A 25,198-nucleotide genomic window follows, 5' to 3' on the forward strand; every position below is an offset into this window, starting at 1 on the left:
CATTTCTGGGAAAAATGTAATAAAACAAATCCAGGTTTGGAATAATTGGTTTATCTATAGCAGTTCAATGCCTCAGGGTAGCCTCCCTCAATTATTCTGAGATCTTTTGTTTAAGTTAGATTTGGGCACTTATATTGAATTTAGGATACTTATTTATCCTGAATATTTTCATAACCCACTGGTTAGATTTGTTGAGGACCCAGCCTAGGCCTACTCCTCTGCTCCCCTTTACCATCGTCCAGGGACTTCTTAATGTATGGGCACACTGGGAAGCTGCACAGGGCCCCATGATTCTAGGGCCTTCATTTATGTGCTTGAAGTGACTGTGTAACAACTGGTTCCTTGCCCAGTGCTGTGCAGGGCAGTGGCAGAAAGATCTCCTTGAAGTATGCAGAAAAGCTGTATGCAGAAATGTTGGTGTATGTCTGGCACCTGCAGGTTACTTTGTACTGAAGTACTACAGAGAGATATCCCCATCCCCTCATTATACCCCACTCTTCCAATCACCTGCTGCGGAGGCTGACTTAGAGCCAAGTCCCAGTTTAACAGCAGGCAAATAGGGAACACTATACCAATGAAGTGTTGGGTAATGCATAACTAGCATAATTCCCATCAGATGATGATGGTGATGATAAGGTATCATGTGCTGCTCTGATTGTGTTTAATCCACAATCAGAGTGGCCTGGGAGCATCTTTCTCTGCCTGCCTCTCAGCCAGCAACACTATGTATGGAGCGAGCAGCTGCACAGTACATGGTGTGTGCACCTGCTCACTCCGTGCATAGGGCAGCCGGCTGAGAGGGAGGCATAGAAAGATGTTCCTCTGCCACTCTGGTTGTTAATTACACACAACCAGAGTGGTCAGGTAGCATTCTCTACCTGCCTCCCAGCCTGCAGCCAGACAATGAATGGCTGTCAGCATGCTGATTGGTGGATGGTTGAGCTATCCACCAATCAGATTGCATTATTCTCTACCTGTCTCCCAGCCTGCAACCAGACAGTGAATGACTGTCAGCATGCTGACTGGTGGATGACTGGAGCTATCCACCAATCAGAGTGCTAAGCAGTGTCAGATTTGACCTAGGGACTGCGAGGCTGCAGGTCCCCCAGTAAAATCCTCAACTTCAGTCATGCACAGGACAGGCAGCCCCAAGGGGATGTGTCTCCTCCCCCTGGGACATTCAGTCCGGGCTGCGATTAGTAGAGAGCAACTTCCATTGGAAGCTGCTTCTCTGCCTTTTGGACAGCCCTACAGGGCTTCTTGCGGATGCGAACAATGCAGTCCCCAGAAGCTGGTGTTACGCACATGCACGTGCACTGGTTCCGGCGCCTGCCAGATTCATTGCGCAGATGCCAGGACCCAGCCAGCCATGGCCATACTAGCAGCATCGGCAGCCCCCCTAAGGTAAAAGAGCCGCTGCTGGTGATGACAGTCATTCACTGTATGGAAGCATGTGGAGAGATGGTGCAGGACCTCAGGAGGGGTAAGCTGTGATTTTTTATTTATTTATTCCTGTGAATAGGTGTGTAGGGGCTCCAGTTCATTGCTTTGCTCATGGTCTACAATGCTGTGAAGATGGCCCTGCTCCCTTCCCCTTCCTTTTACATTATTATGTCTTTGTTGCTTGTTTAATGACTCTGTTTATTGCCACACTGCTGATATGTTTCTTGAAATATCTGCCTGTGTACTGCATCATATCAACTTTTGATAACCCAAGATTTCTGCCTATTGCCCTCTATTTTTGCACCACCCCAATCACGTTTGATTGTAGACAAACACCATAGCTTTTGTTAATTGTCATTCTCTTATACTCTTTTATTATGATTGAAAATGAATTAAAAAACTATAATAAAAACATTCAAACACATAAAGTTACATTGGTAATATACATAATATAGACAGTTCCAAAGACCCTCACTTGTTTAATTACAAACACAAACATGAGGTTCTAATTAACAGTATTAAGAAGAACAAAGTAAAATTTGAAGATGATATGGTATAGTGCCAAGACAGATGCATATCCACCCTGGGTCAGCACCTTCCCGAATACATAGCATCGTAACATCACAGATTGCATTGGAAGCAGGAAGACTAGTACCGCATGCATCCAAAGGACATGCCTGGTGCCTTTCTGTGTAGTGCGATGCTTATGCAAGCACCCTACAAAATTTTAAGTGGTGCTGTTGGAGCAGCAACTGTGTGGCCCCCTTCCTTGCGCCCTGGGGGGCAGCACCAGTTGCACACTCCTCCTTCCAGACCTGATCCATTTTGAATGTGTAAAGCTTGCAAATAAGTATGTATGCATATTAAAAATGATGTTGCTCCCCCACATTTTTTAGGTTAGTAACTAGTATATTTTTGGCAAACACTTCACTTATATGGGAATTTACTTCTTCTACAAATATGCTTTTTTAACCTATTATATTGAAACATTCAACATCAAACTTATGAAAATGACAAAGGCCAGCACACAATGTAGTAATAAAGAGATGTCATTATTAAGTGATATCCATATCCAGTAAACTAAGTGTACCATAAAGGAAAATATGCAGACTACAGCTGTTTAGATCCTTCTGGGATTTCAATAGTATTGAGTTGCAGCATGATATCTGTTTAATTAAATTTGTGTTTTTTTTCCATAAATCTTATTATCACACATAAATTGTGTTATATGTAAAACAATGTTAGAGTGGAGTGCGATACACACTAGTTTCCCTTTGGGGAACAACATCTTAATTATAGAGCAGAGGAGGTACAAATATCCAATTTTTGCACTGTATGTACAAGAGGGACTTGTGCAAAAATGTCTACTACCTTCTGATATAAGTCTGTTGTGCTTATTTTGAAGGGTGGACTAGCTGAAGGCTATGCTAGAGCAAAACAATTAGCAAACATCAATATCCTTGCCCATGGCAGTGCACACTATATGGCAGTGCACAGGATGTACTGTATCAAACCGTGTCCAGTTCTTAGACCTTACTAATAGACATTTTATGTATTTTGCACCTCTTATATCACTTTTAAAAGTAATGCTATTATAGTGTATTATAATAGTGACTTTCTTTGCCCTATATCCCATGCCTAGTAAAAAATTATTTTGTAGCTTTACGTTAAGCACTGCTTTCATAAAACTAAAATTAAACTTTTTTACTTATTTATTTCTAATTAAATCTATATTATAGAAAATAAATGAAACTTATACTTTAATATATGTGAATATTGTACAACTAGCAGGGAAGGTCGGTGATAACCATTGCTCTCCAAAAGCTGGTTTTCTGTATTACTCTACTCCCTGAGTGATAACCAATATTTGTCCATCATAACACCTTTGCCTCTAGCGTGAATTTAACCGCAATCTAATCTGTATCCTGTACTGAAATTAAAGCATATAATGTAGAGTATAAACTATATGACTAATCTCCCCCATTTAAATAAATCCTGTATGAAATGAGTCAACCGATAGGTGGGAAATAAAAGAATAAATGCTCAACGCTATTAAACCCACAGAGGTGTTTACAGGAGGTTGATATCTGTTATTACGTTCCGTGCATCTGTAAAGAGCCTGTGTCAGCTTCAGCACTGGACAGATCCTACCAGTTTTCTATCTACAATCGCGTTCTGTATAGCTGTAAGGAGCCAGTGTCAGCTTCAGCACTGGACAGTTCCTTTTCCTCCTTTCTAGCTATCATCGCGCTCAGTGCATCTGTAAGGAATCCAGCTCCAGGTTCAGCACTGGACAGCTCCTTCCACCTTTCACCCTGCCTTACAATTGACTGTACCTTGATTGACACTGGAGCTGCCCATACACAGCCCAAGAAACGTATACCTATAGGACTGTGGTGGGAGGGGGATGAGAGCTGTACGTGTTTGGCTGTGGCAAAGTGTAGTTAAATCCTTTCACAAGCAGGAGAGGGCGGAGTATATTCCTTAAGCTTATCTAAGTACTCAATTAGCAGGTCGCATTTTCTCCCCACTAGGCGCAAACAAACAAACAATAAGCCCAAATGTATTGTTCCTGAATGTGGCTCATGGCTTTGATGCGCACCGTGGATGAGCCGGCGCAGTATTACCCGAGTGATGAAGGTATTAGAGAGAGAAACACCCGGGAATATGCGCTCACATAGCTCTCACTCCAGTGTATCTCTCAAGACGATGGTCGAGGATGGGGATACAGACGTAAGCAGTCTAACTATAGCTTCTGTGCTAGATGGGATGTAACCTGCTCAGATCAAGGCGGCTGTCTGCATAATTCCTACCGGAAACCTGCTGGGGAAGACCGAGTATTCACAGTATCTCTCCCCCTTTTTTTTGTAATTGACCACAGGTGATACCATTAAGACTGGATGGATGCAGCGTAGACATACAAGAGAGAAGATATTTGCAACCCATGGTAACAACAGATTAAGTTCATTTGGATTTGGAGATCATGATCATGGCTCATCTTGTGATGGTTCTCTCAGCCTTGCTTGTCCATGTCTGTTTGCTGTCAGCGTCTAGTCAAGACCTGGAAGGGCGTGCGGCTCGTCAGGAAGAGCACAAGATGATAACCAGGGATAAACAGCCCATCTACAACCAGCCCAGGGATCTGGACCACTCATCCATGTGGGTCAGAGCCACGGAGGGCAGCGTCATGGCGCAAAATCTGGCGGATGATTTGCCCAAGCATGTGGCTTCTTTTCTGTACACAGGGGATTCTAATGAACTCAGGCGAGCCGACTGCTACAAGAGATATGAGCTGTCCAGTCTATCAGTGATTTCTCCTGTAACCACTCACCACTCTTTGCACAGCTCTGTCGGGGTACTTGTCCATTCTGCCAACTTTTTAAACATGATGTTACAAAGCAATAAATCTAGAGAACATACCTCGCAGAGAGACTTGGACTGGTACAGTGCCCTGATAAGAAGTATCTTAGAAGGAGAGCCTAGCATTATGAGGTCTGCTATCACTTTTAATGCGGACCCACTGTCCCAGATCCCTCAGGTATTCCTCCAAGCCACACGGGAAGAAGACAAGATCATCCTCCAAGATTTATCCTCCACAGCTCATCATCTGGCTAATGCCACCCAAGAAACTGACTGGTTCCATACTTTCAAACACAAGTGGAGGCCTCACCAGCAGAAGAGGTTTTTAAACGGTGCTAAAACTTTAGATGACGGCTGGAGGAAGGGGACCAGCTTCCTGACTGATAAGAGTCATGTCAAGTGGTCATCCCCTTTTCTACAGTGTGAACATGGGAAATACAAACCCAATTGGCTTCTTACCCTCTCTGCTGCATTTTATGGTCTTAAGGCAAACCACGTTCGAGAATTCAGGTAGGAGGACATTTCTGTATTGTGCAGATATGACATGAAAATAGCCTTAGTTGGCAGGAAACGACATAAAAGGACTGTGTAAAAGCCAATTTCCTCACTAGTGATAGCACTGTAGCTTACACCGGAATTACAGCACAATAAAAACCAAATAACGAGAATGCAAGTTAATCACTACTGCAGGAGGGATTCCGGCGCCGGTCTTTTGACCGTCGGCATCCCGCACACCGGGATGCTGTCTACATCCCCTGCAGGAGATACTGTACAGTCGTTGTTTACAAATATCCAGTAGTTAGTGGAATCCTGTGAATCATGTATTTGCATAATAACAACCTACAGACTAATTAAATTTCTTAATTACACAGGACGTTGATGCAACCTAAATTTGAATCTATTGTTTAAACAGATAACACCCGATTGGGGTGCGAGCTTAATGCATTTAATAACGGTAGCTGGTATGTTATTACTAGCACCACAAGGTGTAATTAGAGGCAGTACAGTTACATTCATAATTGTATCAATCTGAAAGAACATTACATTGTTCCCGAAAGCAGACACATCCCGGAATAATGGGCACACACACACACAGACACACACACACCAGCAACAGTTTGCTAAATATAGCACACAAATCACAGAAACAGTTGTCACCCTTTGTGTGCTGGACTAGATAGAAAGAGTGCAAGGAGACAGGAGGCTCTGCAGTGTAACCTCGTTATGACTCTCCATTATTTATTAATCACATGTTGATGTACATACAGTACTATAATATATTAATGTTCTCTGCTCCACTAAATACAGCCATGGATGTGTGCCAAACTCAATCTGTGTAATCATAGCAATTGGCAATGAAGAATCAGTGCCAAGGAACAAGCAGTTTTGTCAATTAAGTGATTTTGTTCTTAAATTACTGATTTTACAACGAATTTGGGTAATTTCTATATAAAACTCAGGAATATCAGTGAATTACTTGACCTGGTGTAAACTTGATGTAGTTATCAGTGCAGTAAGCCAATAAATGCAGGATTACTATACTTAACTGCTGATAGCTAGAACAAGACTTCTTAGTGGGAGTCTTGGAGTAATTCTAAAACAATGCTACTTACTGGCGTAGATATTTTTCCTTCTCCAATATAAATAATATAATTACCTGATTTTGCTTTTTGTTATTAAGTTTAAAATTTCAGGTTCCCTGGCTATGGACCAGTTAAAATTTATTTTCACAATTAATAGGCTGAAGTATAATTGCATTTTTTTTTAAATTCCTACTTGTTGACAAATTAGCTTTAACATGTTAGAAATAATTTGTTATTGTTTGAGAATAACAAAAAATGACATGCTAAGACATATTCACATTTGACAATTGCTTGAAAACGTGTATTACACTGTCTAGTGGCTTAGTATGCTACAGCTTGTCTAGGCGTGCTTTGGCATGCCATGGCATGCGTATAAGTTGTTCCATGTATCCCGCAGTATCTGGCAGAAAAGTATCCTTTACTTTAAAAGGCTTATACATGGATAATATACACCAACATATATCATGCTTTCATCTATGGGTGGCGGTGTCGTGATAATCTCATAGAAAGTGAATGAGACCTGCTGTAAATTCTGGAAGCAAAGTCAGTAACATGCAATGTGGAATAGACCTTCCCAGAAATATGGCAGCCTGAATAAATTGTATAGCTTTGATAATTTTCTGAGAAAAGCTTGTTGACATTGACCATGTTGACATTCATCATGTAGACACTAATGAAATGACATATAAGAATGCTGTTATATCATCCGTGTTGACTCAGCGGTCACTTACCTGCACCTAATGGCTGCAGTGTGGTCATGTGATCGTCACTTCCAGGTCAGACCTCCGATGATGAGTATTTCTCCCCTATACCTACCCCTAACCCCTCCTTTGTGCCTAACCATAACCTCTGTAACCTAACTCTAATGTTGACATTCTGACAATGTCGATATTTCACATGTTAACATTCTGAAATTGTCAACATGTTACCTGTCGACATGTTAACAATGTTGACATCATAATATTCAACATTGTGGTGTCAACATTATGGATGTTGACATTGTAAATGTTGTCCTATGGACTACATCTCCAGTCACAGAATATTCAGCATTACAATATCATAGAAATACTGAAATATTTTTGCTTAAAGTACATTTACTTATGGACTTGCTCTAGTAACATATAATCATATCCCATTCCATACCTTCAAAGGAGATAAGGAACAAGAGAACTGGGAGTCAATAAAAGTAATTTATTTAATAACACAAAAGTGTACCCAGACTCATTAGATCATAGGTTAATAGTTAGCTTTGTGGAAGCATGACGTTATCTTGTAGTCTTCTTTGGCCTCAATAGTGTGAAATTTAGTGAGTGAGAGGTTCCTGTGTTTCACGTGGTTTTCCAATATTCCATCATGTTTCACATGTCATGTACTTCATCAATAATGCATTGTGGGTACTATTGCGTGCCTCACATTTTTTATACTGGACATAGTCAATAGGCCAAATGTAATAGGGTATGAGTTTGGCAAATGTGCAAGTATAACGCTATACTCACACGTTTTTAGAACTCACTCGATGTAATAGGGTGCAAGAACATGCAAACCCGCATGTTTCTCACACCCCACAACTCGCAATGACAAAACTCGCATCTGGATGTTTTGCTATTGTGAGGATACAACTCGGCCAATGTAAAAGAGTGAGGGTTTTTAACTCACCCACTATTACTTACCTATAACTCGCAAAATATTTGATCTAAGTCAGGCTAGCAAATATAGCCTGAGCAGGTGCGAGTCATACAGAGCCATGCATAGATCAGTGAGATCCGTGCATGCTTCTGAGTGTAAAAAACCTATAGAAGTGTAAAAATGAAAAACAGAATTACATGAGGTCCTCCCCTAAAGGCACAGCCAGCACCAGACTTTTCTAAGCCAGTCCTGGTTGTGAAAATACAGGGGATTTAGTTGATTTATTACTAAAGGTTACCTAACGATTCCCACCATAGAAGTCAATAGTGGGAACCACTCATTGCCTGAGAGAGAGTTGGTCTTGCCTCTCTCAGCTGATGAATGCTCAGCCAATGCATTTCTATGTGAAATGCTGCGGCTGAGCCATTATTCAGGAAGTACCATCCTTAGAGGAAGGTTCTTATGTCTGTGGCTCAGGTTTTGTCGGTTTATTGTTTTCTGAAGATGGTGGATGCCTACATGGACAGAAGAGGTGTCCGTGTCCTGTGTTTTTTTTTATTATGACGTTTACAGATGAACTAGAGCAGTGGTGTCAAACTCGTGCCATCCAACTGCAGTGGAACTATACATCCCGGCATGCACTGCCACAGTTTTGCTACTAGGGCATGCTAAAACTGTGGCAGGACATGCTGGGATATGTAATCCACAACAGCTGGATTGCCATGAGTTTGACACCCTTGAACTAGAGGTACCAGCGGGCCCTTAATGCTCCACATGCTGGTACTTGTGGCTCTCCAAGTACCAGCATGCAGATAGGCTTCTGGGACCTCTAGTCCTCCTGTAAAAGACAATATTATTTTATCTATATTTTGACATAATCAACCCAGCACCCACCGCCCAGGGGTGCCGGGGATAGTCCCGGGCTATCAGCCCAAGCCTGGGGTGTCCTGGAGATGGGGAACCTTTTTATTGGGGGGTCCCCACCTCCCCAGGGATCTTCAGCCTCAGCAGATTGGTATGTGGTAATAATGCTTTATCTGGGGGATCCTGTGAAGCGGGTCCCAAGGCTGTAGCATTACACCCCCACTAGAGTTCATTGCTGGTTGATGAAAATACAGGGGAACCCTACATATTTTGCCGTCCGTATTTTTAAAACCTGGACTGGCTCAGAAACACAGAAGCCTTCACAAAACTCACGGATCTATGAAGGCTTCTGTGTAACTCACAACTTATAATGAAAGTTGCATTACAAGGTGCGAGTTTACCGGCAGTTCAACTTGCATGTGAGTCAAAATGGGACCCTAAAGCTCGCACCCTTTTACATTTGCAAGTTGCGTGGCAAACTCGCACCTTCCAAATGTATGAGTTGTCCCGCAAAAACAAACCTCGCAACCTATTACAATTGGCCCAATAAGTGGTTGGCAATAATTACAGTTTGCCTGTAATTTCAGTTAGTTTATTAGCAATTATAAATCAAAACATTTTTTTGAAATCTATGATCAGAGTAAAAATATACTAAAAGTAGAAATAGTGTCTAAAAGAAATTTTATTTTTCTTGCCTACTTGCTGAGTCAACGTTTTTACGCATTTTAAGACCACTGTTAAAGATCCTACTTCAGTTCTATTTCAGGATGTAGGGCCAGTAGCCCTGTCCCAGCTGAGTGTGGCATGTGGGCCCAATTTTTTCCGATTACTGTATGTGTGCTTTGACATTCAAATCAGGTAACATCAGCGTGGAGGTAGGGAGCAAACATGTTACAGGGCAGCAACGACCAGGAACAGGTATTGTTTATTTTTATTGTAGTCTCCAGTTTTATAAGATCCAAAATTAGGAAACTCAAATACGCCCCTGCCAAGAGGTCCCTACTTTATATTGATTTGTGGAGCAGAATAACTTTTTAAGCGAACATGTTAAATTATGGAAATCTCTTTTAAGCTTTACGTGATCTTGAGATATTTCTCAAAATCTATCAGTATTGCAAATAAATTATAGTTAAATAACAAAGGAAAATGAAACTAAAGTTTTATCCAAAATAACATTTTGGAATATGTAGTAACCAATTTTATATTCTGACACTTAACATTAAGATATTTTAAATAGAATTTTATGTCTACTGTATATCCCTTGGTAAAAATATTTTTTTCCCCATAAATAAATATTAATCATTTTGCAAACCTGGGAGACCAGGGAAAGGGTAAATAAGCAAATCAACATCTCTTCACTTAAAAACCACAACTAATAAATTTTATTAAAGAAATCTTAGGCGCAAATTTTGTCTACTTTAGTTTAACTTGACTTTCGGATTTTGAAACTACGTAATGTTATTGTTAGTGTATTTGCTATTGCATTTCAAGAAATGAATGTATGTGTATATATACAAACATACATTACTACAAAGAGAAAGGCAGTTCTCTGCATATGTGTAATTACTTCTGTATATTTTATTATATAGGATTTCACACTTTTTCCTTGTCACAAAATTAGAATCTTTGGGGTACATTTACTAAAGTGAGAGCTTTTAGAAGTGGAGATGTTGCCCATAGCAATCAATCAGATTTTACTTAACATTGAACTAGCACCTTCTAGAAGATAATAGCTAGAATCTGATTGGTTGCTATGGGCAACATTTCTACTTCTAAAAACTCTCACTGTAGTAAATATACCCCTTTGTTTTAATTATATTACTAAAGCATTATGTGAAACTGCTACACAATTCCGCTTGGAAGCATTTGTTTAGTTGGAATGCTTTTTATTTGTACTTAATGGTCACATGAAATTTCTGCTGTAGTGGCTTGACTAGTGTATTACTTTTTTTGTTGATCTATAATGATCAAGAGATGGAGATATCAAACTAAATGATAGCTGGAATCTGAATAATTACTATGGTCAATGTCTTGATTTGTCCTCATTAGAAAGTCTGATATATCTCCCCCCCCCCTAGTCACTGTTCCATTGTACCATTATTATATACTGTACAGCGAGAGGTAAGAATGCTCTGTATTGATGGGAGTACCAGAAAGTTAGACACATATTAAGATTTTAACATTTAACAGAAAGTTCCAACTTTCTGAATGGACTGTATTCCAGTTTACTGGAGCTAGCACATTTTGAAAGATCAGGTCATCTGGGAAAAGTTATTTAACACACTCATAACAATTTTAGCAGCATAGTACATACTAACAAGTCAAATATGAATGCAGTTTTGTGTACCCTTCAACTTTCAAACTGTCTTTTATTTTGATATTAAAAGTCTCCTCGCTGTGCAAGTCAAAGATTATAAATTGAGGAGGGTGGGCAAAATTTGTTTTGTTAATGTTTATCTTGATTAATATCATTTGAAAATTCGACATATCTTATTATTTTTTATTTTATTTATTAATTGTTATTTATATGGCACAATCGTATTCCATTGCGTTTTAGAGATGGAAAAAAAACAGTAATAAGACCAGACTGGGTAGTAACAATCAGAGAGATGAGAGGGCCCTGCTCGCAAGTTTACAATCTATGGAGGAATAGGCATTTGCTATATTGAATGTAATTATATAATCAACATACTGTGCTGTATATAACTACAATTTGTAATGGAAGGTATTTAGAAAATATATTACTTAGGAGGATGGATACCTCTGGCCAGATCACAATTTTCATCAAGCTATTATGGGAAGCTTGGTAGCAGCATGTACTATAAATTATTTCTGGTACGCTGTACCTAGCTAAATATTGTTTTTGCTCAACTGCAGTTTTGGCTTTGTTTTCCTTAAATAATTATTTGAAATAATAGGTTATAAATAAAATATTATTTTGATACATGTATTTTATAAATCACAAAACTGTTAAACCAAATATGTTCAACAACAATATAAAATAATTTTAATAACTATGGTTAGTTTGTTACCTGCAGATTTATTACAACACATTATATCATTAAGAAATACTGTGTTGCACCCCTGGAGTTTTACCATTATGGTGACTCCAGTAGTGACTTGGTTTTGTACAGAGGGACCAGAATAGATACAAAAGTTTTTTGTGCTCTATTTATCAATTTAGGCCGCAACCGGCAGTACCTTTTGCTTTGTATCACTGTTCCCACAGCGGTATATTCAGGTACCATCGGCGGTATCAGCAATACTTACCTCCCTGGTGACCATCAACGGTATCTTCTTGCTCAGCAATCTCCTTGTCTTAGTCGCTGGCAGCCTAACCCTACTGGGAAACGGTTAGCGTCACATGCCTGCCAGATGACCAACCCAGTTGGTATCCAGTGACGTCTTTCTGGCTTTGCTGGTCCCCATTGCCAAGTATAGGTAACTCTATATGAAGATGGTGCTACTTAGTGATGAAAAACTTGATATATTGCCTTATTCTCTCATCCCAGCACAGATGGTGTAATGGTTAGCATTACTGCCTCACAGCACTGAGGTCGTGGCCCTACCTGTGTGGAATTTGTATATTCTCCCTGTGCTTGCGTGGGTTTCCTTCGGGTACTCCGGTTTCCTCCCACACTCCAAAAATATGCTGGTAGGTTCATTGACTCCCAACAAAAAAAAGTTAACCCTAGTGTGAATGTGTGTGCGCATGTGATAGGGAGCATAGATTGTAATCTTCACAGGGACTGATGTGAATGGGCAAACTTTCTCTGTAAAGTGCTGCGGAATATGTGTTCGCTATATAAATAACTGGTAATAATAAATAATAATCCCTATGGAGGTCTGTGTGGATGGCGGTAAGTGCCACTGAATGGATTAAGGCGTTTTTCCTACAATAAATGGCACAAATCAGTGAATAGTCTATTCTCCAATGAAAATCTGCTCTTCATTGCTGCTTAATAAAGAGTATTTAAACACAGAAAGCAAAAAGAACTATCACCTAGGCGCTTAATAAACAAATCCAGATAATTAAAGGTATATACATCCCTTTTCAAAAATGAAGTCTTTATTTCTTATTTCCTCTTCTAGTCCTCTTCTTTCTTTTATTTGAACTGGATTTTGATGTTAGATAACCTCTTCCTTAACGTAAGTTGACATGTGGAGAGATATATCCAGATATCAATCTTCAAATATATATTGGTCCCAATTTAACAAAAAGAAACCCTTGTGACACAATAGCGTACCCCACTCACAGCAGAGAGAAGGTGTGTATTCCTGAAAAGGTTTCTTTAATAGGTACCATCACCCAAAGATTCCACAGAGAACAACAAGGAGAAAATCCTGCGTACCGTAACTCACATTCAAACAGGTAGAAACACCACATATGAAGGTTTTTTTTGATGGATAGTTATAGCAGGCGTACCCAAACTCACAATCAGAATAGTGGTTATGTATTCGCAGCAGTTTCTTTTTATTCTTATTCACTTCTTCCTTTTCTTTTAATAATGTATTCTCCAAATAGGAGATTGTGAGTTTCTTTTTGTTAAATTGGGACCAATATATATTTGAAGATTGATTTCTGGATATATCTATCCACATGTCAACTTACGTTGAGGAAGAGGTTATCTAACATCAAAATCCAGTTCAAATAAAAGAAAGAAGAGGACAAGAAGAGGAAATAAGAAATAAAGACTTCATTTTTGAAAAGGGATGTATATACCTTTAATTATCTGGAATTGTTTATTAAGCGCCTAGGTGTTAGTTCTTTTTGCTTTCTGTGTTTAAATATTATATTCTCGGGTGTGGTGACATCTATCAGCATTGAGAACTCCCATTATTGGCTGCTGTGCGCAGACTAGGTTGAAACCTTTTTAATTCTTGTAAACATAATAAATAGTATTGCTTAGAATATCGACTTTAGAACTTTTAAGCTGCACAAATAAAATAAAATGATGAAAACAACAACAATATGAGAAATCATTTTGAGACCCAAATTCAGTGACATAGCCCAAATATTCCTCCCCCATTTCCTTTGTTTAAAACTGAGTACAATTCATGACCAGAAGGCACAGTCTAAACTGACATCTACATCTGTGTGTTTTACCCTCCTTGATCACATAGATACATTTGCCTTTTTTATTCAGACAGTTTTGCACACTCATTGCACCCTTTGATCTATGACTGCTCTGTGTGGGGTGTTGCAAAGCTGAAAGAGTGCTGTGTATTAAAAGAGAACCTGTCGACAGATCCAACAAGGCTTCTCTATTGGCTTATTACAGGGGATCAATATGTGCACCTTGTAAAAATGCAAAAAGGCAGAATTCCTCAATAACAATATTCATCTGTCGACATTAGGCCTGATTCAGGCCGATTGTTGCGTATTGCGCATGCGAACACTGCACTGCAATCGGGGCTATGATCACAGTGACTGCGCAGACCCATCTTAGAGTGATTGACAGGGAGTAGCGTTTGGGGATCGTGACAGAGGGGTGGTCGGAGAAACGTGGGCGCGTCAGTGCGTTTGAACGTCGTTACTGGCGCGAGCATAAATTAGCCACTTCGATGCCATATGCAGCTTGGGCTTTCACTGCGTGCAATGAGGTTAGCAATTCCTGAATAAGGTCAAACCTTGTGCAAGTGTGCGTGAGGCTCCGATTGTACTCGATGTTACCGATGGTTTTGCAGTCTTGCTAAGAATTATGGATGTGTGTAAGGTAAAGTGGGTGTCCTTATGTAGTGCTGCGTATGGCATTCCGATTGCAATAAATAGTATATCTTCGCAATGAGCCTGGGTGCGTAAACGCTATTGTGATCGCAATATCGATCCTTGCTGAATCAGGCCCATTGTCACGAAGTTAACATTGCGAATGTTGACAGAATGTCAACAGTACATTTGAGGGTTAGGGTTTGGCTGCAGTTAGGGATAGGGTTAGGCTCCAGTTAGTGTTAGGATGGGGTTATGGTTACAATCCCCTTAAAACACTATGTTGACATGCCAACTGTTGACATCCATAACGTCGGCATTCTGGCAATGTTGGCATTATGTCAGTATTAACATTGTGAATGTCAACATTTGATATGTCGACATTCTGACAATGTTGATATTCCGGTGCTGACATCCTGAATGTCAACATTTTGTACCACAACCTTTTAAATAATGCAATTTCCAACTAAACCTGGACCAGCCACCATGGGTTAACATCTCTTTATTTCCTTAGTTCATACACACTGGCTATCAATCATGGCAATAATATATTCCACAAAAGCCCTGCTTTATAATTTGATATTCATTGTAATGCATCTCTTTCCTATTTCCACTGGTATCCCTTCTGCAATGACCATGGCACTATGCACTAGAAACGAAGGTGACGGCTTTAGCAGATATTCTGATATAGCGAAAAGAAAAGAGGCATGCACTAATATAGCATTGTGGGAACAAATTTGTTTTTTTCTGTTTTAAACACATAGTCAACCAAACATATTCTAATTTAAAGACACCAATGTGTCAGCTTCAATACAAAGACTGAAGTATTTACATTTTAGTATTTCTGCTATTTGCCATAGGCTGAGACTTTGCTAACTGAGGGTTCTAGTGCAGAGTTTATCGCAAGTCAGTTTTGATGACGTATGTTGCTTTTTTCACATTGTGCACACTCCGTTTTTTGAGCGGCCACATCTACTTGGGTTCTTTGCATGTCGGTTAAGTCTCTTTTACACCCTGGATAGGGGTGGTGCAAACAGGGCCACATTAACAATGGGGTAGATAAAGCTACAGCCCCAGCATCCACATAAAAATAGGCCCATTATCATGAAAGCATGACAATGATCAGCCACCAGCTGGCCACACGGTCGGCTCTAAATCAAGTATTAAAATTGTTTTAATAGTTTTCTCACAAATTGATGCAATTTTTTTATTGTAGAGGGTGTACACGTTCCTGTGGCTCTGGCCATACCCACACAGCACTGGCCACACCCACACAGCACTGGTCACAGCTCCTCTGCTCCTCATAGTTGGCCTCTGAACATTTTCAGCCCCAGGCCCATGTGGTCCTTAATCCAACCGTGGGTACAAGTGTGCACTGATAATGATGCAGCTATGAAACCAACTCTACATATAGCGACTGTGCAGTGTGGTTGCATAGAACAACTCTGCATATGGGCAAATATCCACATTTAGGGGTGAATTCGGAGTTGAGAACAAAGCAAAAATTGAGATAAACATTGCACCTGGATAAAGCATGCTGCCAACCAAGGGGTACAAATACATTTATTGGTTTTGCATGCAGGGTAAATACTGGCTGCTGCAGGTGGCGGCTGTGGAACTAAGATGATGCCTCCTCACTTTCACCTGATAGGCTGGAAAGTGGGTATTGCAGGCGGTGGTGCGAGGCGGTTCAGTAGGCTTCAATTTTGCCTAGGGTGCCGAGAAACCTTGCCCCGGCCCTGGGCTGCTGTTGCATGTAGTCCACAAATGGTGGACAGCTTTAGATTTCAGTTTGGACACGCCCCTCCCAAATCTAATTATGTGCACATTTTACATCCCACCTGAAGTGCAGCATGGTTTTGCCAAGATGCAAAGTTACTTGCTCTTCTTGCTCCCAGCTCCCAGAATCAGATCCTTAATTCTTTGCATGCAATGTGAGAGCAGTTGTGGCCAACCTGTGCTCAGCTCTGCATCCACCCCAATGTTTGCATATGTAACCAATGTGGAAGTATGTCAGTGCCTCTGTATGGGTTGTGTACGATATCCCGGAGGTGACCATCCTGACGGTCACAATATTGGCAGCGGAATCTCCACGGTCAAAATGCAGACGAATTTTAATGAGTATTCTAACCATTACCCTAACCCACCCCTCCTGCAGCCTAACACTAACCATCCCCTTTGGCAGCTTAATCCTAGCAGTCCCCTTTGCAGCCTAACCCTAACTGTCCTCTCCTGCAGCCAAACCCTAACCCTTACCCTAGTGCCTAACCCTAACCATCCTCTCCTGCAGCCTAACCCTAACCCTAACTCACCATTGGGATTCGTCAGTATTTTGACCATTGGGATTCTGCTGCCGGCATTGTGACCGTCGGGATGGTCACTGTTGGGATCCTGACTACATCCCCTCTGTATAATATTGGAATACAATGCATGGTGAGTTCTAGAAAAAAAATCTAATCTAAAAAAGGAGAAAGCTATGCACATATTTATTAAATGATATGTTATCATGTAAAAGAAAATACCCAATTATCAGAAGTGTAATAAATATAGCATCAGGTTAATAAATACCATACATAATTAGAGAAGAGGTCTATTTGTGGTACAACATAAATTTCCTTTGGAAGAAATGTAATTATGTTAATAGTAATAGTATTTAATCTTCAGCATACTTGTTTTATAATAGTTGCTGTATTACCCTAATAGGAGACGGTTGCTGGGCACATTAAGTATGTTTCCAGCCAATGAGCAATACTATGGCTTATAGTTATATGGTGCTTTTATACTAGCAGTTGCAGCGGATATTGGGCCTAATTCATCATGGATCACAACTGCAGGAGCATACGCAGATCGGCCGATGGTGCATACTGCGCATGCACCGCAGTGTGTGTGTGCGCGAGTTAGGAAAAGCGATCACACTGCGATCAACTATGCAGGTACAAAGCCAGGGACGGGACGTCAGCATTTGTGGGTGGTGACAGGGGAGCGGTTGGAGAAATGCAGGCGCGCCTGTCCGTTGGAACACCATTGCATGGGTGTGTATAAATTAGCCACTGTGACGGTATACGCAGCTTGTGTACTCACTGCGTGCAACGAGGTTAGCATTTCTGAGTAAGGTCAGACCTGTTGAAATTCTGCGTGAGGGGCCGATGTTAATCACTGTTCCCGATGTATATGCGGGATTACAAGGTATTACGGATGTGAGATAGCGGTAGTGTACGTCTCTATGCTGGCTGTGCAACAGCTTTACGATTGCATTAATTAGCATATTTTCGCAGCAGACTTGCGCACACAATAACAGCCACGATTGCAATAGCGATCCGTAGGGAATCAGGCCCATTGTTCTAAAGGACAGGGGGCTCAGCTGTAACTCCAATGAGGTGCACTCATATGTGGTAGGGAGCTTGCAAGTGGCTCAACATAGGCAACCCCAATGCATTTGTCCAAGGATGAAGAATGATGCTTTCCAAAAAAACAGAACACAAACATAATTTTAATGCAACATAGATGCTAATGACAGTGGCAGTGGGTATGTATAATGTGTTAGTTGCCAACTGGGAATGAGGCCTTGGCCTACAATATATACTTTTGTCGTAGTGAAATTACTTATTGTAAATAACTTTCCAGTGACTGGCACATATACTAGGACCAGTTTAGATGGATGCCAATGGGTGAGGGCTTTGTAAGTGAATGTGTGAGAAGCTTGAATTGGGCTCTGAAGGAGAGGGGGAGCCAGTGAAAGGCTTAAAGGAGGGTTGAGGCAGATGTAGGATGTTTGGAGAGGAAGATGAGCCAAGCAGCAGCACTGAGGACAGACTGGAGTGGAAAGAGGTGGGAGTGAGGGATGCCAGGTAGTAGGAGGTTACAGTAGTCATAGGCAAAGCTAGACATTTGGTAATGGGTGGTCCAGTTCCTACCCCTCGCTAGAACTTGTGTTACCTTGGAGGTTTGGCACTTTGTTTTGTGACCATTAGTTAGGCAGCAGAGATATATAGCCTTATCCCTATTATGGGGTCATACTTTCTGACTCCTGGTTGAGGTGAATGGCCAATCTCAGTACAGCCTAGTGATCACTCTAGGGTTAACAGTGAGCAGGGTGCTCTCTGGTAGAAGGGGCACTTTTGCATGTGACTTCCCAAAAAGGGGGAATGGCAACTCCAGGAGGGGCCATGGCTTCATGTCATGCCCCTTGTTCGTCTCTCTAGGGGGCATGCCAAGCACTTATGGAGATGCTGGGCTGCCCCCAAGCTCTCCTCTCATTGTGATTAGATGTGCACAGCATCTATTCACTGGCCATGATCACTAAATCGCAACTTTTATCACCAGCAGGCTGTTTCAGAGGGGTGCGCCATAAGGGCGCATTTTGTCTTTTTAAAATCGGGAAGGCTTTTAAACCTATATTCTTATAAAATTATATAAAAAAAAATAACCTCAGGTTGACCCTTTTTTTTTAGTGAGATATTTAGTCATTTAAAAAAATAATGATGAAAATCAGGGGTTCCCGCCATTACAGACTTAGGGCTTCCTTCAGACCCACTCGCTAGATGCGATCGCTTGCTTCCCGGTTATGCAATTCTGGCACACACCCAGCAAGGCAAGCGATCGCAAGGCAAGACATAAGCACGCCCACTATGTCTTGGGGTGCAAGCATTTCGTGTATGTAGACGCCCACCAGCCATTCATAAGATGCCCACTTGCGCACGTCATCTCCTGAAAGTGCCTGAAAACATTGGTACATCGAGCACCATCGAATGCGATCACAGCACTTGAGGTTGACTATACCCTGCCGCAAGCACTGCGAGCACTTCAGTGTCAAATTCCACCAAGTGACGTGTACTATGATGCTGTCTTTTAATTATGCACGCCTCTGAAACAGGGTTGTAACACTCAGGCACGCCTGCGTTCACACCTACACTCCCCGGTTTTTCATGCCCTGCCCCTGTTACCACCCACAAACTGCCTCTCCTGTCACTCATTCAGATGGGCTGTCTATGCTGGGCAAGCGAACCCTTCCAGACCTCTCGCAGTGGTTCACACACGCGCATTGGGATGCATACGCATGCACAGATTGGAAATATCGGCCGCGTACGAGCAAGCGGTCTGAATCAGGTCCTTAATGCAATGCACCATCCAGAAAGAGATAGCAGAGAGACAGTTGGATATACGAGTGAGAAGAGAGGGGGAGAGGTCAATGGAGGAAAGGTAGATCTGTATTATCAGCATAGAGATGATATTGGAGGCCAAAAGAGCTGATGAGTTCATCTAAAGAGGATGTATAGAGGGAGAATAAGAGGTCCAAGAACAGAACCTTGGTAGACACCTTCTGTTAATGGAAGTGGGGGGGATGAGGAGTCATGAGAAGAGACAGAGAAGGAATGGTCAGAGAGGTAGAGAGGTAGTTGGACAGCCAGGAAATGACAGTATCAAATAGACTAAGGGAGTGAAGGATTTGTATGAGGAGAGGGCGATCCACATTGTTAAAAGCAGCAGAGAGGTCGTGGAGAATGAGCATAGAGTAATGGTCCTTGGATTTGGCAGCAAGGAGGTCATTGCAGACTTTCGTAAGGGCATTTTCAGTAGGAGTGGAGAGGATGGAAGCCAGACTGAAATGGGTCAAGCAGAGAGTGGGAAGAAAGACAGGTGGTAAGGCGGTTGTAAACAATATGCTCAAAGATTTTGAAGGCAAAAGGGAGGATAGAGATGGGTCGGCAGTTGGAGAGAGTGTTATGTTTTTTAAGAAGGGGGAGACAATTGCATGCTTGAATGCAGAAGTGCATGATGAGAGGAAGAGATTTAGGAGGTGGACAAGATGGGAACAGGCAGAAGGGTAGAGTAAGCGGAAGAGATGGGAGGGGATAGGGTCAAAGGGGAGGTAGAAAGGGGAGGACTGGGTGAGGGCCATGTCTTCCTCTTCAGAAATGGGGAAGAAAGATGTCAGAGTTGGTAAGATGGATGGGGAGGGGTACTCCGGGTAAGGAGAGGGTGGAGTGTTGAGTGTCTGGTGGGATGCAATGTCCTGATGTATGGAGTCAATTTTAGATGTAAAGTAGGTGGCAAAATCATGGGCAGAGAGTGAGGAAGAGAGAGGAGGAGCAAGTGGGCAGAGGAGGGAGTTGAAAGAGGTGAATAGATTAGAACTAGGAGGAGATTAGCTTTTTGAAATATGACTGTTTAGAGAGGTAGGATGAAAGCATAAGTTTGAAATGGAGGAAGTCTGCCTTAGGCACTATTTTCTCTACTGTTGCTCGGCAGATTATGAACACTTTTGCAGGTATCTGGTGCATTTTGGAATGCCAGGGTTGAGGTGTGGATCTGCAAGGGTGAGTAGTGATTGCCGGAACAACAGAGTCAAGAGCAGAAGTAAGGGAGGCATAGTATAGGGAAGTGGCTAGTTCAGGGCAGGAGAGAGAGAATAAAGGAGAGAAGTGAGTCAAGCAATGAGGATAAGGAAGCAATGTTGATACCCTCAATGTTATGCTTAGAGATGGAAACCTTAGGAAGCAGTGGTGGAGAAGGACAAAGGGATATGTTAACATAAGGTGGTGATCACAGAGGGGGAATTGGTATCACATTGGTGAGTGAGGACCATATTAAGTGAGGAGTGTCCACTCACATGGGATGGTGAGGAGGTCCATTCAAAGAGACTAAATGATGATGTGAGGGTAAGGAGTTTAGAGACAGAAGATTCTGTGGGGGAATTGATAGGTATATGGAAGTCACTTAAGATGAAGGTGGGAAAAGTCTTAGGAGAGGAAGTGGGGGAGCCAGGAAGTAAAGTTGTCAAGGAATTTGGCATTAGGGCCAGGGGGACGATTACTGACAGCTACTCTAAGATGAACAGGTTGTAAGAGGCGAATAGCATGAACCTTTAATGTAGAAAATGAGAGGGATGGTTCAGTGGGCATGAGCTGGAAGGAGCAAACGGAGGATAGAAGGACCCAACACCACCACCATGGCGACCTCTGGGTCAGGGAATGTAAGCAGGGGCATATCTATAATGGGTGCAGGCTGTGCAGGGCACATGGGCCCTTGGGTTCAGGGACACCCACACTGCACACCCTGCACCCATATTTTTAATGCTTACCTCTCTGGAGTCCCTGGTCGGTGCTATCAGCGCTGTAAAAATCACCTGGAAAATGCAGAGACTGCACACGGGCCCCCTTCTTTCTTAATACGCCCCTGGATGTAAGAGAATGTGAGGCCCAGAGGAGAGAGCTGCGGTAGAAGTGATGTCTGAGGGGTAAATCCAGGTATCAGCAATGGCTAGGATATGGAGGGAGTTGGAGATGAAAAAGTCATGGGTGGGGACCAGTTTGTTACAGAAAGATCTGGCAGGTGAGATTAATTTGGATGAAAGTGATGGAGAGAGATGGTGCAGGCTCCTGGGTTAGGAAGGGATATTGCAGGAGGTGGACAGGGAGGGAGTTTGGTGTGATGCGGATGGAGTAGCAGGACAATGGTGGAGGAGAAGTGACTGAAATGGAGTAATGGGAAAGGTTGGGAAAGGAAGCAGAGGGGTGGAAGGGAGAGGAGGAGGTGGAAGAGACTAGGGGAGAAGGATAGAGATGGGAATAGGGGGTAGGATAAAGAAGAATGTTGATACTGAGTTAGCAGGAGTTTGAAGAGAAGATAGTAAGTTTGTGGATGAGGTAACCAGGAAAAGGAGAACTGAAAGTAAGAGTTGAGGCTGTATGAGATGCATACAGTGCAGTAAATGTGCAGAAATGCAGAAGAAAGTAGAGTGATGGTAAATATGCGTGCACAATGTAAAAAATGTTTTTTATGAAGCCAAATAATAGAGAGTTTATGGGTGCAGAAAGTACTGTAGATACTAAAATAGACAATGTTAGAAGTGAGAGGATGTGAGGCAAGAATAAAAAGCAATGGTAATTCAGACAGTGCTAACAGTGGTATAAAGGCAAATCGCCATTGTTAGAGAAATGCAATCAAAACTATATATGAAAGTAAGAAGCCAGAACTAATACTATCAAGCAAGGTGGCAAGTTCTTGCAGTGTCCAAGTAGGGAGTTCAGTGTGGAGTAGCCAGGTCATGAAGACAGTAGGTGGTTGTTTTGCAGTGCCAGTTAGCTCACAATTGTTGCCTCAAAGCTGCCCTTCTGAAGAAGAAATGGCTGATAGAATGTTCTCCTTCTGTTTTCCTTTATATGCTGGTATAATGCCAACATTTTGCTTGAATTTGAATTACCCTTTGAAATATGCACTTCAATAATACAGGTATGTACACAGCCACTACGAAATGATGAGGTGAAGAAGATGCTCTCATAGACCTGGAAGATGTTGCATGATGCAGTGTGAATTAGAAGCAGTGACTATACAGTACTGAGTTATTGATTAGATATCACTTACTTATTCCTTCTAGTTGGCATGCATATGTAACTATATATGTCTAAATTTCACAAAATAAAGAACCTCCCTTGTCTGCCTGGTCTTCCCAATAATGGGAGACACACAATGATGCATCATGTATTTCCCGGGACTGTGAGGAGCAAGTCAGAGAGCATAGGCTCCTTATTAGGGGAATTTGCTGATGTGCACTGCAATGCTTTCCTATGGGCAGGAACCATGTAAGATTATAGTATAATCTAATCTATATCCTACTACTTTATGTTTATTACGGCTTCTGTATATAGGCATGCATCACCAGGTTAGGCATAACTGGTAGATTGGTATACCTACAGATTATGCCTCATATAGTGTGGGAGAGTAATCTGCCTGTCTGGATGCCCTTTCCTTAAATGTGTAGTGGCCCCCTCTTAGATCTTGCACTGAGACTCAAAGGCCCCTAGTTTTGCTACAGGTGTGAAGCCTGATTTAAAAATTTATTAATTTCAGGTACTGTAACTATAATAAAAGTTTTTCCAATAAGATTCTTTGCCACCCGATGCAAAATGCTCTTCTCTTAAACTGCCCACTTAATTTTCTATTGTAGTTGTCGCTGGTGAATATATTTCACATATCATGCTTTTTCTTTTAAATCAGTAAATAATTTGGCACCATTGCTTACCATTAACTTGTTTCAATGCATTAAGGTTTTTTATTCACCTGAAACAATAAAATATTAAAATCAGGACTGTAATGAAAGCTGTGCATCAGATGCCGTAGGACCAAGGAGGTGGCGCAGTTACTGCACCAAGGGCACCTGTCTCCAATTTTTAGGATGCCTGGAGAGGCACGTTTCTTCATGGTGAGGTGAAGGTGCATCCTTAGTGTACTCTCGATGCCCAGGTTCCTGCTGCTTGTTCTGTGGCGTCATGATGTCACGTGTACAGGGGGTAATGGGGGCCAGACCAGGGTGCAAAAGGCCACTGCTATGTTTGGGGAGCTAACAAAGTTTTGAGTCCCATATTTTCCCAGAAGAGTATGTAATCCTCCTGTATGCCACTCACCTCCTAATGAAATGGATAGGATAAGGGAGGAGCACTATGATGCAACTCTCAGCTTAGTCCTGCCCCCTTCACCAAACCACAATATTGTAGCATTTTACTATGAGGGGCATGGCCTAATGATGACAAGCACCTGACTCACACCCTCACAGTGTCCAGCAGTGTCTTCTCCTGTGACCTCACCTGGAGATTAAAATGTAACAGTTGGCTTGCATTAAACAATTTAGTACAGTAGTTACATTTCTTTTGTTTTACTAGAGAATAAAAATGCACAATGTTGGAAGTAAAATGTGGCTTATCTGTTCTACTCCAGTGAACCTAGTGAGTTGATATTTCACAATCAGTGGTGTCCTAGGCAATGTAGGCCCCTAGCTTCTATTTTTGGTCCTCATCTCTTTGATATATTACAGATGAGGTCATGAGAAGAAGTATAGGGGCATGATGACATAATTCAGGTCATCATTTACCTGCCCCCACTGCACAATGACACAATGTTCATCATCGCATCAGCAAGGGAGGCCACTATGGTGCAAATCCAGTGACCAGGCAGCACCCAGGAACCTGCACAGGAAAGAGATCCTTGATAAGCTAATGTGACCTACTCTTCCATAATTTCCAGAAGACTCCCTGAAATTCATGAGTCTCCCAGACATTCCAGGAAAGTATGATCTAATTATAACATTATTCACAATTCTAAAAGATAACTTGCTCAAAGTCATTGTTTGATGAAGCCAACTATTCTAGACTTTTTCACAATGGGCTTTTCCATTGGAGTCTGAGAATGATAGTTCATTATACCTTAGCCCAAAAAAACAACGCCCAGTCAAGTTATTCATATAACTGTGCAGATAAATTATGTTTTATGTGGTGAATTTATCACTGACTTGCCAGACATGTATACAAAATAAAGTAAAAATAAACTGTACACATGAATAGGGTACTGTATGCTTTTAATTTAATTCAATTTACCAGACTTCTGCTTGTTGTTGACACAGGGTATACACAGTAATTTCCACAATGGTCTATAAAGTCATAGCCCTTATACTCAGTGATCCGTATTTAATTAGACTATTTTTTTTTATTTGTCAACCACATTTAATATAAAAAGTATATGAGGCATATTTGTGTAAAATGTGTTTAGATATTTATTGTATTTATGAAGGAGAAGCAATTATTGCTGGGTCCACAAGCATTTATTTTGAAAAATGTTTTGA

General features: G+C 41.5%; 1 protein-coding gene across 2 annotated transcripts in view; it reads left to right on the forward strand.

Annotated features, from left to right (window-relative positions):
* Positions 1-4,426: 4,426 nt before the first annotated feature.
* GPR158 (G protein-coupled receptor 158) overlaps positions 4,427-25,198 on the forward strand; it is a 329,386-nt gene continuing 308,614 nt past the window's right edge. For both annotated transcript variants that reach the window (XM_088457824.1, XM_088457825.1), the window contains exon 1: positions 4,427-5,313. In XM_088457824.1, the coding sequence (XP_088313950.1) occupies positions 4,427-5,313 (887 nt within the window). The remainder of the gene's footprint in view (positions 5,314-25,198) is intronic.

This window comes from Taudactylus pleione, unplaced genomic scaffold, assembly GCF_031769625.1.
Source record: "Taudactylus pleione unplaced genomic scaffold, aTauple2 ptg000788l, whole genome shotgun sequence".
Taxonomy (NCBI): Eukaryota; Metazoa; Chordata; class Amphibia; order Anura; family Myobatrachidae; genus Taudactylus; species Taudactylus pleione.